At 39.0% G+C, this 14,284-nt stretch overlaps 1 gene segment (V, D, J or C); it reads left to right on the top strand.

Moving 5' to 3' along the window:
* The first annotated feature begins 2,213 nt into the window (after window positions 1–2,213).
* Window positions 2,214–2,703, top strand: LOC114686746. The segment is given in 2 exon segments: window positions 2,214–2,303; window positions 2,387–2,703. Coding segments are annotated over 2 exon segments (363 nt in total).
* The last annotated feature ends 11,581 nt before the right edge of the window (window positions 2,704–14,284 follow it).

Genomic DNA, 14,284 nt, shown 5'->3' with positions numbered 1-14,284 from the left:
ACCTGTGCTGGCTCCTACAATCTATTGGGTTTTTAATTTTTCCCAGAGAAAATTCTAACTATTGAGTTATTGTGAGCAACTGAGAGAAATGTCAACACTTCACACTGTTTAAGCACCTGTAGGGCCTCTCTGACCGTTAACTTGTAAAGAGTTATCCTGTGCCTGGCACTGAGATATTCAATTGATAAATCATGATTTTGGGAAACAGCACTGGTGACCCATGCAGGTACCTCTGTTCAAAGGCTCACAGGTTAAAAAAAAATACAAAGCTTATCCATGTGCTTTCTTAGCTTTCTGCAATAACTCAGTTAACCGCCAATCATGATGAGAACGAGACCACTGAGACAATCCTGGTAGCTAAACTACATCTCCTCTAGTTATAAGCAGCTTTGCACACAGCTTTCTTAAATTTATTATTTTCAATAAAATATTGTATCATCAGATCCATAAAATCATACCATATCTGAACAAACACACACAAAGTATCAGTCCAAAGAAAATTGCAAATGTAGAACTAGGCCACCATGATTAGTTCATTATTTCCCTGTGTTTTGTTATAGAAATAACAAGGGTAATTTATGTTTCTCTTCACTCCAGAGTGTGCTTTCCTTCACTCCCACTATTCTCCTTTCATTTTCTCACACCACGCATGTTCTATGTCCTCTAAAGTTTTATTTTTTAACTTATTCTGTAAGACCCTATATTCACACATAGCTTTCTTATCATCCCTCATTTTTGTTTGCTTTACACCAGTGCCTGATCTCTCAATTTCAAATACCACTCCATGTTTGTACCTTTCTTTCTCCAGTATCCCACTTCTGGTTTCATTTTAATTCTATTTTATTAGACCCTCTCCCTTAATTTCTTAGACCACAATGACCCAATTTTAGTGACTTTGCTTCTACAAATTAAATCCACAAAGCAAATATTCAAATCTGGGAGAAAGGTATGAGTGAGAACATGAAGTATTTTTTTTTCATGAACCTTGGTGACCTCACTCAGCACATGTTTTTCCAGTTCCATCCACTTACTTATAGAGTTCATATCTATATATTCCACATTTTCATTATCTGTTTGTCCTTTGTTGGGAATCTAGGTTGATTCCATTCCCAGCTCCTGTGAATAGAGTGGCAATAAACATGGATGTGCAAGCGTCTCCATATTTGGATGTAAAATCATTACAGTATATCCTTGGAGGAATAAAGCAAGGGCACAGTATAGTTTCATTTAACATTTTTGATGAAATTTCCAAGTTGGGACACTAGTGTATACTCTCATTATCAGTGAATGATGATCATCCTTTTTCCACATTCAAGCATGTATTTGTTATAACTTATTTTCTTGCTTATAGTCAGTCTTACTAATGTAAAAATGGAACATTAAAGTTGATTTTATCTGCACTTCACTGTGAGCTAAGGACTCTATTTGCAGATTATAGAGAAACCAACCATAAACTGAATTTGAAATTCTCCCTGCTGCCTAGGTTTCCTAGTACAGGAAAGTGCTATTCTATCTTCAGGGAGAGAAAAGTCATCAATGATCTTACACTATACAAGAACTTGCTGTCTACAGTAACAGACTCCCAGGAAAATGCACCCACTAGTGCCTGAATGGTATGTGGTGATCAACTGCTTTCTAATTAAATTCATTGTGTGTTCCACAGGAAAGCCTGCATCCCAGGTAGACATGTTTGAAAGTCCTTGGCTTGGAAGCTTATTTCCATAAGTTATCATACTAATGTTGCAATAAATATCAATGTAGAAATATTTCTGAAGTATGTTCTCTTTAGGTCATTTCACTGAGGTATTTCTATGTAACCTTTAAGAATGGCAAATACTAATTGAATGTATCTAAAAGGAAATTTCAAATACTCTTAATTCAGCAGATTTTGGTATTTCCAGTCACCACCATCACCATCAGAACCACTTTCTTAATCTTGTCACAAAGTGGAGCAAATTCCACAGGCCTGAAATCTATTGAGAGCTTACACCCACAGCATCTGCACAGGGCTGAAGGCAAGGGTATAGGGTGCATTTCCTCAGAGAGGATTAGGACTTGGAACTCAGCATCCTGCTGCCTCACCCAAATGTCCTCTATCTACTTCTTCTCCAGCTGAACTAGGCACTTATCTAAGAAGTACCCTGCTCATGAATATGCAAATTACATGAGTATATGGTGGTAAATACAGAGGTGTCTACACCCCAGAACAACATATGATCAGTGTCCTCTCCACAGTCACTGAGACACAGTCCTCACCATGGGATGGAGCTGGATCCTCCTCTTCCTCCTGTCAGTAACTACAGGTAAGGGGCTTTCCAGTTCCAACCCTGAAGAAGGGACAGGGACTGAGGTGACAATGACATCCACTCTGCCTTTCTCTCCACAGGTGTCCACTCCCAGGTCCAGCTGCAGCAGTCTGGTCCTGGGCTGGGGAAACCTGGGTCCTCAGTAAAGTTGTCATGCAAGGCTTCAGGCTACAGTTTCACTAGCAACTTTATGCACTGGGTGAAGCAGAGTCCTGGACAGGGCCTAGAGTGGATTGGATGGATTTATCCTGGAGATGGTGATACTAAGTACAATCAGAAGTTCCAGGGCAAGGCCACACTGACTGCAGACACATCCTCCAGCACAGCCTACATGGAGCTCAGAAGCCTGACATCTGAGGACTCTGCGGTCTATTACTGTGCTAGACACACAGTGTAGCAACCACATCCTGAGTGTGTCAGAAACCCTGGAGGAGCAGGAAGCTACCCTGGGACTGGGATGACAGAGAAGATTAGCCTGGAGACTTGTTCAAAAATAATCATTGTCAGTGTCCATTTGTCTGTCATTTCACAGTCTTATAGAGTGTTTGTCAACTTTTCAAAAGGGAAAATGCTGGGAATAAAGTGATGTTGATTCAGGATGCCCCTAGAGTACATCATACTTTGACCAGCTGTTTACCAGTTACAACCTCCATTCACATGATTACTCTCTAATAAACTAAAATAGGACAAACTGTGGCAATATATTATGATATGAATATCTCTTAAATCTAGGGGACTGGAACTGTTGCTGGAGAAGCTGGGAATTAGCTATAATATTAATCAGGCCAGTACAAGACAAATTAACAACATGTGCACAAACAAAGCCCCTTACATAGTCCAATTTTGTTTTCCTAAAACAAGCACAGGCAGTTTGTTAGAAGGGGTACCCATAGATATTGGGGTAGGCATTTTAATCTCTCCTATGAAATCTGATTTTATGTCTTTAGTTGTTGGTACATCTGATCATGAATTGCTTTTTGGAAGTAGTATTAAAATCTGTATTGTTTTAGAATTAGGGATGAAGCTGAGTGTCATTGTGGAGTCCCCAGGGTGTGGAGTCTGCTACTTTGACAACAAGCTGGGCTCCTGCTCACACAGCACTGGGGAAACAGCAGTGGATTCCAAGCTGGGAAGTAGAGACCTGATCCTGTCATCAGCAACCCTGGGTGCTCATTCCCCTCTTTCCTGAAATTGAATTCTCTTTTTCACCACTATCCACATAGACTGGACCAATGAAAATGCATCTTACATTTGCAGGTGTTTTAGAGGGAGGTTTATTATATTGATGGTGATTAGTAAGTTTTAGTTTATATTAGTTTTGTAAATGATCTTTTCCTTTCCCATTTGAAACATATAGGAGGCCACAAGGACAAAGCCAGCATCTGAGCCTCATGTTTCTCTGGGCAGTCATTTTGACCTGCTTTTATAAAATTAGCAATTATGTGAGAGTTATTAGCAACTGCACAATTAAGCTTTTTACAGTTAATATTAATGAGCAGATGTATGAGACAAGGTGGCAGCAGCTCCTTTATTATCTGTCAGCCACTCTATAGCTTGTTGCAGATGATAGACAAATTCATAAAGGTCTCTGTAGGTTTCTCTCTATAGTGAGAAAGATGTCTGTGGAGTGTTAATATCAGGAACTTTATTCCAAGCCCTGATAGCACTTTGGCTGCTTTGGCTGTGAATCACTTGAGGGCAGGCAAGCTGCTGGGCCACTGTTTGGAAGTTTCCTTGTCTGATAATTTGACAAGTAATGTTTATACAGGTCCCTGCCTTTGGTTATGACCAGCAGTGGACAGGCATTCTTTCATTCATTTCTGAAGCCATGGACTAAGGGATAGTGAGAGTTGTTTTCATAAGAGCTTGTCAGGCTAAGGTATTATTTCATACATGTTTGCCAAAATATCTATTATTTCTGTAGGGAAATGACTCTCAACCACATTTTCTGTAACATTATTTTTGAGGACTTTCTGTATGGAGAATGTCGGGGGTGGTATTCATGGGCAGGATTCTTCATACTTCTCTAGTGACTGGAAACACAGTTAGTAATTGTCCTACCTGAGGAACTTCTTTAAGGCCTTTTGTGGGTAAAGATCATTAATATCTTAAAATCCTGAAGGGACATATGCAGAGAATATGTCCTTGCAGAGAAGATGCAAGAGATTTGGTAGGAAGACATTATTTTCTGAGATTTCCTTTTCCTTTGGTGAGACTAACCAACTAGCCTAAGATGGTTCCACAGGATTAAATGTTTTAGTATATCTCTTCCCATAGAGCAGCACAACTTATCTTCATTTTCCCCTCAAGATTCTGCATGAGTCTCATGGTCAGTATAACATGGCTGGTTCTTAGTAACAGTCAATACTTGATGACTTCATCTTAAATACATACTGGCTCCAATTCATTTATGTAAGTTTTGTAGTTGCTTTGAACACATTGACAACAAACTCAGATTCATCAATATTGTTTCCACATCACAATAAGGAAATCAATCAAAGCACTTCTCCTTGACATCATTTAGTCATGAGCAAGCCCAGTTTTGAATGGCCTAGTTGACTCTCCCTGTGTTGTCTTCTGTTGACTCTCTTGTGGGAGTCTGAATTTCTCTTTCTATCTCCATCTCTTCCTCTGCACCCCTTTCTCTGTCTCCCTGAGCCCACTTCTTTGTCTCTGTCTCTGTCTGTGTCTGTCCTTAACAAAGATCTTTACTCTTTATTTATTGAACAGCATGTAATACATCACATCAGAAGAGAATTAGGGATATTGGACATAAATCTTTAACAGAATTTTACTAGGGATTAATAACTTTTTCAGCTGACTCAAATAATAAACAATACTACAAACATATTTTTATTCAAACAATATCTGCATATTATTTTCAGCTATTTTGGATACTTGTTTTATAAAATTTATTGAAAACTATAGTTTATGTTTCCAGCAGATGGTTATTATAAAATACATACAATCATATGCATCAGTCTTGATTCAGGAGCATGGAAGAGCACACAAAATAAGGTTAGAGGTATGCATGATCTCATTGTGTAAAAGCTAGTTATATGGGAAATCTTAGGCAAGTAAGGTTGGGTGTTACAATGTTCTCTTAAAGGCAGGTTAAACAGACTGAGTACACAGTAATATCACATTCTGAATAATTTCAAAGTGTATCATTCACTCTGGCTGTGTGGTTCAGCAAAATTTTCAGTCTTTTCAAGGATAAGAGATATTTTTATCAAAATGTATTACCACAAAAGTACATTTCCTGTAAGCTGGATAAATGTGCTATTAAAACATTTCCTCAGAACTCATGGATTGACACAATGCATGTACATGTTGTCAATAGTTCTGAAATTATGCATTATGCAATATCCTCTAGTCTCATATTTAGTGCCTTCCCAGTCTCAGTACTCTGACCTACACTCTAAAGTCTTTACAGAACATGGACCTACACTGATACAGCATCATCTCTCACACAGTTCTTTGGGTAGCTGGTAGTCATACTGCTATAAAGCATGGGGTTTTGAATATAGTGTGAATAACAACCAACATTGACCTTGGGTACTTGGTAATCTCAAGGGTTTGATTCAATAAGAAGACTCTTTATATCAGAACAATAACTTTTCATTCTCTCCTAGCAAACAGTCCTCCATGATAAACATCAATGTCATTTGCTTAATATTTTATGCAACCATGTGGGGAATACATTGTGGCAGGCATTAATCCCATAACAATTATATGTTGAAGATTATGTAAATCTATATTGAGTGTAAAATACTGTATGAAAAAACAGTAATTTTGTTATATATCCTCCTGTCTTCCTCCAACAGGAAATCAGGGATTGACCATGAGGCAAGGGAATCTTCCATTTCAGGCCTCTGTATTGAATGGGACTCTCCAATGTATTGGTGTAGATGTAACCAACAGTCTTATTAAATAAGAAACACAGAACCAATGCAAAGAAGAAAACCAAGAGGTCAGAGTTAAGAGTTAAAACCTTACCCTTCCTCCTGTGGTGGTCCTACCTCTCCAAACCAGAGCTAATTCCTGTGTGTCTGTCTTTTTATAGTGCTTCTGTTCTGCCTTCTCATTGGTTGTATACCCAACCACATGAACGCCTCATCATGGCCTGTCTGTATAGACCTCTAGGTTTTCTATTGATTAGTATTGAGATTAAAAGCAGGTGTATCCAATAATTGCTGTATCCCTGAACGCACAGAGCCTTACCTAGCTATGCCTACCAAGTGCTGGGATTACAAGCATATGCCACCACTGCCCTGCATTCCTATGGCTTGCTAATAGCTCTGACCCCCAGGCAACTTTATTTATTAACATACAAATAACATTTGAAAACAAATAAAATATCACCATATACTGGGAAGGCATCTGTCAATTGGCTGTAAGAACTTGATTCAAGTATTTCTCTAACATCTGTTGGGCAAGCCATATTAAATTACTCAAGATCCTCATAGCACATATGGGAGAGATCTCCAAAGATAGTCCTGAAAGTCTGAAAGATTGAAAAGGGTATCCCTAAGATTGAGATATACTGTAGAAAATATATTATACTTTGCCTTCTACCCAGAAGAAGGAAATGATTATTATAATTTGATTCCAAGCTGATGAGAGCTAATTTTGTATAGTTACCACCTAGAGGTGTTATTTAAATCACAATATTCCCTAAAAAAAATGTATTTTAAGTAGTTTGTATTGGGAATCAAAGGAAGAAATGTAATTTCATTTTCTTGTTTTCTTTTACAAAATAACATAAACTTACTATGTGCTATAAAAATTATCTCCTTTTGAATCTTTCATTTAGTTATCTGGTTATCAGTAGCATTATCTCTTACTAAACAAGGTATTTTACATTGGGCATATGATAACCCATCACAGATTTATACTCTGTGAGATTAAGAAGAAATTTCTAGAAGACCTCATGGAAGACCCAGAAGAACCTGAGCTCTGGCATCTCTGCCTGTAAATACAGAGGTCTCAAAACTCAATCATTCTTCTGATCTCCAGGCAAAAATTTGCACATTCAGTGGAGGGGAGTGCACAAGTCTCTTCTCACACAGGGCTGAGGCACCTGGAGAAGGGAAGAATTGGTCTAGAAGATTGTTGTGATGGTTTGAAAGAAAACGGTCCCCAAAAGGAAGTGGTATTATTAGGAGGTGTAGCTGTGTTGTAGTTTGTGTGGCCTTCTTGGAGGAAATGTGTCACCATGGGCAAGGACTTTGAGCTCTCCAATGCTTAAGATATGACCAGTGTCACAATTAACTTTCTGTTGTCTGCAGACTTGAACTGTCTGGACCAATGCAAGTTTCTCAGGGTGACTTCTCTATGGACAGGATGGATTTCTCTAAAACAGCCAAAGCTTCCGTCCTCCACAGAACTCCATCTTATGGCTTCCCTGATGTATCACAATAACACAGAGTTGATAGGGAGGCTTTCCTTATCTATAAAGTATTTCTGAAACACTGTGCATAACTACATGGAGACTATGTTCCATCAAGGTAAACTAAAACATACACAGTCCACTACTCTATATTATGGTTTACAAAAGACAACAAGTTAACAGAATCAATAACATTGCTAAAACTTATTGCCATGAGACAGCAAAAATGAAGCAAATTAAATAAATCAGTTGTGCAAAGCCTAGGGATCAGGTGCAGACATGGGCCAGCAAGGGTGTTTCCTGAGTCTACCCAGAGTTTAATCCTCTCAATTAACCACATACAAGCCCAGAAAACCATGTCCTATGTCAGTTAGAACCCTTCCCTTGAAGGACACAAAATCTGACAGAGATCACCACAATTAGTTCCTCAAATCTATGTCACTCTCCTGGGAATATTACAAAAACAAAAAGGACTCAATTTGAAAGCCCAATTAAGTTACCACAAAGACAATTTATCTCATAGTAGAATGAATTCCTCAATTGGAACCCCAGGACCTGAGAATCTTGTCTCATGGAGAGGCAATTTTATGGCTCTTCATGATGGTATTTCACCCCCAATCAGTATAGAGTGTCATGTGCTGAGGAGGGGCAGACTGGAGATAGGGGAGGACATAGAGCAGGATGCTAGAATGGAGGCCCTAGATTTCTCTATGTACTCAGAGACATGTTAATTTGTTACTTGAGCATATTTGAAATGAGTGACCTGATATAGAAAAAAGCTTCATGAAAGAGAGCCCACACAAGACTAATAATGTAGATGAACAGTCTTATTAAATAAGAAACACAGAACCAATTGCAGAGTTAAAAGCCCAAGAGGTCAGAGCAGTAGCTAAGAGCTAAAAACCCTTTCTTACCTTCAGTGCTGCTGCTGTCCTTCCCCTCAGCACAGAGCCCTACTTCCTGTGTGTCTGTCATTTTATTGACTTTCTGTTCTGCCTTCTCATTGGTTGTAAACCCAACTACATGACCTCCTCATTACTGCCTGTCTATACAGACCTCCAGGTCTTCTATGGTTGGTATTGAGATTAAAGGCATGTGTCTCCATGCTGGCTGTATCTTTGAACACACAGAGAACCGCCTAGCTTTGCCTCCGAAGTGCTGAGATTAAAGGTGTGTACCACCACCGCCCAGCTTCTGCTATGGCTTGCTATTAGCTCTGACCACCAGGCAATTTTATTTATTAACATACAAATAAAATCACATTTCAGTACAAATAAAATATTACCATATAATAATAAAACACAAAGTTCAAATATTTAAAAATTATTTGCAGAAAAATAATACTGTATAGAACATGTGCAGCTTTGTTTCCCAATACTGAGTATTACATACCAGTGGTTTTCTGTGAATCTACACTAAGCTACATCCTTGAAACCAATTTCTTCAATTTAATATCTGTACTCAATATTCATAAAATGTGTTTCTCCTTCAAAATTATCAAAAATGTATTACAATGCTCTGTGGAGCACATAAGGCAGAGGGCTGTCTGTAGTAAAAACATGATAAAACAAGATTTGGAATTATATCATAAATATGTAATAAAATAAATAATTATTTCCCTGTAACTCAAGTTTTATCTCTTTCATCTGCTCTAGGCATTCATATTCCTAATGTTTCAATAGCCAAGTTCATTATAAGTAAAGGACATGCAGAGATGGCCTCCTTGTGCTCATGAAAACCAGCCCAGGCCTGATCCTGCATCTCAGGCTGAGGAGGTCAGCCCTAGATTCCCAGGTCTTCCCACGCAATGTTCAACACTGAACACAGATCACTTACCTAGCAGTTGGGTGTGAGAGATTTTCTGTTGTTTTAAAGTTTTTTTTTCCATCACAGGCAATTTATTTTGTTCTATTCATTCACAGTTAATACAGAAAATACTTGGAAACATTTCCATATAATGTTTGACACAGAAATCATCAAATAGAAGTATACAATGTTGACAGGAGGCAGTACATTTATAATTTATAACCCCAAATGTATTTATAAATTAGAAATGGAAAGATCTACAAATGAAATTATGAAGGTTCACCAAAGTCATTTAATCTGTCAGTTTCTCATTCATTTTTATGTCTTAATAATATTCTATTGTATGAATAAGCCACATTTTATTTCTCTCCAGTATTTGATAGCTATTTGAGTTGTTTTAACTTTTTTACTATTAGCAACACACTGCTGTAAACCTTCATGTACATGTTTCATAGGTGCACATTTTCAGTAGTTTGAGGATATATTCCTAAGGGTAGAATTGTTGAGTAACAGAGTAACAATGTTTTGCATTTTGACCAACCACCAAACTGTTTTGCCAAAGTGGCACACCATTTTACAATCTCACCAAATCCTTGTTTTTAAGGCTCTGATTTTTGTACATAAGCATTCAATCATTCTGTCAGACCAAACCAGGAAAAGTAAGCTATAGTTCAGAGCTGTTCTATTCCATTTACTATGCAAAGCCATTCTTGGCGTTTGCAACTCTCAGCCCTTTTGAGTATTCTTGCAGTGTTCACTTTTTCCTCCACCACTTTTTTTTCTTCTCTTTTTCTGGTTAATTTCTATCTATTACAAATGTATAAAAAAAATCCTCCATCAACGCTGCTGATAGCAGCAGAACCTTGAGAAATATACCTTTGGTTTGCCTCAGAAAAGGAACACATATTGCACTGTAAAGTTTATAAAATTGGCGCAAAACATTGTGATAATGTTACAATACCAGTTTTAAGAGTTCATTGACTAATGGGGAGCCGATGGGATACATGCAGAACTGTGAAAGCAATCTCACGTAGACTGTAAATCTACATTCAGATCATTTCTGAACTAACACTATCATCTCAGTTTATCTGTTGAGGTCAACCAGGAAACCCTAGAATATACCTTGATTTTTGCAAAAAAACAAAATAGGGGGAGGGGTTTCTTCAGCATTTCAGTCCACGAGTAACAGTATCCTAACAGGCAAAGTGTTCTCTCACTGTCAACATAGAATGAACTGCTGCTGGAGGTCAACTTGGGCTTTAATTTGCATTAGCACTTACATGCATAGTAGTCCAAGTTGTTGACCTCATGACTTTTAAAAGTAACTCTAAAAAAGTAAAATGGCCCTTCTTGGAAAACTAAAGAAAGACATCCAGCCACAGTTGTAAAAAGTCTCATCAAAACAATATACACTTTTTTGGATTATGCCTCAATTTAAAAAAAAGTAGCCCCAAATAAGAAGCATCTCTGAAAAAGAAAATATAACTTAAGATATTTGAAAAAAACAAGGTGAATACAGGTTCAAAAGTAATTAAGATACATTTTCTTGAGGCTATCTAGAATAAGGCTTTAAAGAATTCTACCATTTCAAGTTTACCGCTAGTTACTAGATACCTATTTACAAACAAGATGTTCACCTTTTTTGTTCCTTTATCAAGAGAAAAATCTACCTTCAGACTATGAGGGTGGTGATGGGGAGGGACTAAAAAACAAGATTCAAACAATCCCATGCAAATATCACATTTTTCAAATGGAAGAACTCCAAACTGCACTAGAAGTTCCAATCACTAAGACACTTTCCATTGAAATGATTTAAGTACAACTACATGGCACCAAGGTTTAGGCCTAATATAGGCCTGACAACCAAGTCCTTGTTTTCTGGAAGAAAGGCCTCAAAAGTCCCACTTAATTCCACATAACAATACTTCAAAGATCAATTAGGTTTTCCTTTCCTTAATATTTTTGTTTTTGACTTCTAATCTTAAAGACTAGATTAAAACTTAGCTCATTTCCCAGAAGGCATTGCTTCCCTTTGCTCTATGAAAGAGTCCACCAAGACCTCTTCCTCAAAACCATCTAGCCCCCAGCCTCCAGCCTGTGCTTGTGATGCATCTTTCTCAACATCCAGAAAAGGTAATGTAGGTAAAATATGCTCATAAACATTAAAACTAGTTGTTAGAAAGATGTAACTAGCTTTATAATTTAAGTTTTAAAGCATAAATACTTGCAGCTTAATCTGCACTGACAATGATTGTCGAAGCCTAGAATTCAACATTTACAAATTCTCATTCACACACACAAAACACACTATTATCACACAACTTGTGTCTTGAGAGAATGTTCTGCTTTTTAAACCTTTGGCCTCCCAGTCAATCCCAAGTTCCACCAACTTTTCCAAGTTCTGGTAGTTACCTGGACCACTGAGGCATTGCCACAAGACTTTTTCTCTTTTGAAACATCCTTTTTCTCTAGATATTAGGATAGCTACACCAGCTTGTTTCTTCTATGGTGTATGTTGGTGTGGGATTATCTATTGCTTGATTTTTCATGGATGTGTTTAGCTTCTTTGGGTTGAATTTTCCCTTCTAGTGCTTTCTGTAGGGCTGGGTTTGTAGACAGGTATTGATTAAATCTGGTTTTATCCTGGAATATTTTGTTTACTCCGCCTATGGTGATTAAGAGTTTTGCTGGGTATATAGTCTGGGTTGGCATCCGTGGTCTCTTAGTGTCTGCATGAGATTTGTCCATAATCTTCTAGCTTTCATATTCTCTATTGAGAAGTCTGGTGTTATTCTGATGGGTTTACCTTTATATGTTACCTTGTCTTTTTCCTTTGAGGCTGTTAATATTTTTTTCTTTGTTCTGTGTGTTTAGTGTTTTGATTATTATGTGGCGAGGGGACTTCATTTTGGATCCAGCCTATTCGGTGTTCTGTAAGCTTCTTGTATCTTCATATGTATTTCTTTCTTTAGGTTAGGAAAGTTTTCTTCTATGATTTTGTTGAATATATTTTCTGTGCCTTTGAGTTGGTATTCTTCTTCTTCTTCTATCCCTATTATTCTTAGGTTTGGTCTTTTCATGGTGTCCCAAATTTCCTGGACGCTTTGTGTCATGACTTTTTTGTCTTTAGTGTTTTCTTTGACTGATGAATCTATTTTCTGTATCGTGTCTTCATTGTCAGAGATTCTCTGTTCCATCTCTTGCAATTGGTTGGTTATGCTTGTTTCTGTAGTTCTTGTTCATTTAGTCAGGATTTCTATTTCCAGCATTCCCTCAGCATGTGTTTTCTTTATTGTCTCAAAATCATTTTTCAGATCTTGGAATATTTCTTTCATCTGTTTAATTGCTTTTTCTTGGCTTGATTTGATTTCTTCCCATTTTTTGTTCGTTTTTTCTTCCATTTCTTTAAGGGAGTTTTTTATTTCCTCTTTAATGGAGTTTTTCACTTCCTCTTTAAGGGAAGTTTTTATTTCCTCTTTAAGAGAGTTTTTCATTTCCTCTTTAAGGAAAGTTTTTATTTCCTCTTTAAGGTAGTTTTTCATTTCCTCTTTAAGGAAAGTTTTTATTTCCTCATTGAGGGAATGTTTTATTTCTTCTTTAAGGGCCTCTATCATCTTCTTAAAGACATTTTTAGGGTTGATCTCTTCTGTTTCTTCTGTCATGGTATGTTTAGGTCTTGCAGGTGTAGAATCACTAGGTTCTGATGTTGCCATATAGGTCTTTATGTTTTTGCCTGTATTTTTGCACTGGCGTCTACTCATCTTTTCCTCTGTGCGGTGCAGGTGGTGTCTGTGTCTGAGAGTGCCTCTCTTGTTCTAATTTTTAGTCTTGGTTTAGTAGGGGTTCTTGGTTAAATTGGTGCTATTGGGCTGTTTCTTCAGGGACAGCTGATTTCAGTCGGTGAATTATATACTTATGATTCTGGTGATCTGGTTTGGTGACTAGGTAGTGCCTTCTTCTGTGTTCCCAGGTCACGTTTTTTTCATTTGTCAACTCCTCAGCTGATCTTGTTTCTTCAGACTTCAAACTGTAGGCATCTGAATCCTCTCCCAGATAGGTTTCAGCTGAGCAGGGTAGTCTCACCAACACCTCCAAGTTGTTGGGTTTCACAGGATCAGCTGTTGGTACCTGGGTTGTCCCCAGACGGAGTGCCCAGACTCGCCCCGATTCTGACCCACAGAGATAGCCTCTTCCCCGGGTGTTGGGGCTAGGGGCGTCCCTGCTCCAAGCTGCGTCTGCCCCTCTCCATCCCCCGGCCTGTCCACCCCTGTGGCCCGCTGCCACAGGCCCACCTGCGTCCACTTGTCTCCGCCGCTGGGCCTGTATGTCCCTGTCAGCTGCTGCTGGGTCTGTCTGCCCCTGCGGGTGGCCAATGGGCCTGTATGTCTCTGCCAGCTGCCACTGCGGGCCTACCTACCTCTGCTTGTCGCCGCTGCTGGGCCCATCCATCTCTGCAGGCCACCACCGGGCCTGTATGTCTCTGCCGGTTGCTGCTGGGCCTTTATGTCCCTGTCGGCCACTGCCACAGGGTCCTTCCACATCCGCGAGTCACCGACCTGTGTCTGCCTGTCTCCGCCGCGTGGCCTGTCTACTTCTGTGGACCGCCGCCGGGCCTGAATGTCTCTGTCCGCCGCCTCCGCCGGTCCTGTCCACCTCCCTCTGCTTATCTCCGCCGCAGGGTCTGTCCACCTCTGTGGGCTGCCGCTGGGCCTGAATGTCTCCGCCAGCTGCCGCTGGGCCTAAATGTCCCTGTCGGCCACTGCCGCTGGACCCGTCTACC

Source organism: Peromyscus leucopus, chromosome 14, assembly GCF_004664715.2.
Source record: "Peromyscus leucopus breed LL Stock chromosome 14, UCI_PerLeu_2.1, whole genome shotgun sequence".
In the NCBI taxonomy this organism is placed as follows: Eukaryota; Metazoa; Chordata; class Mammalia; order Rodentia; family Cricetidae; genus Peromyscus; species Peromyscus leucopus.
Note: the sequence above shows the minus strand (reverse complement) of the source record. Positions and strands in the feature narration are given on the sequence as shown.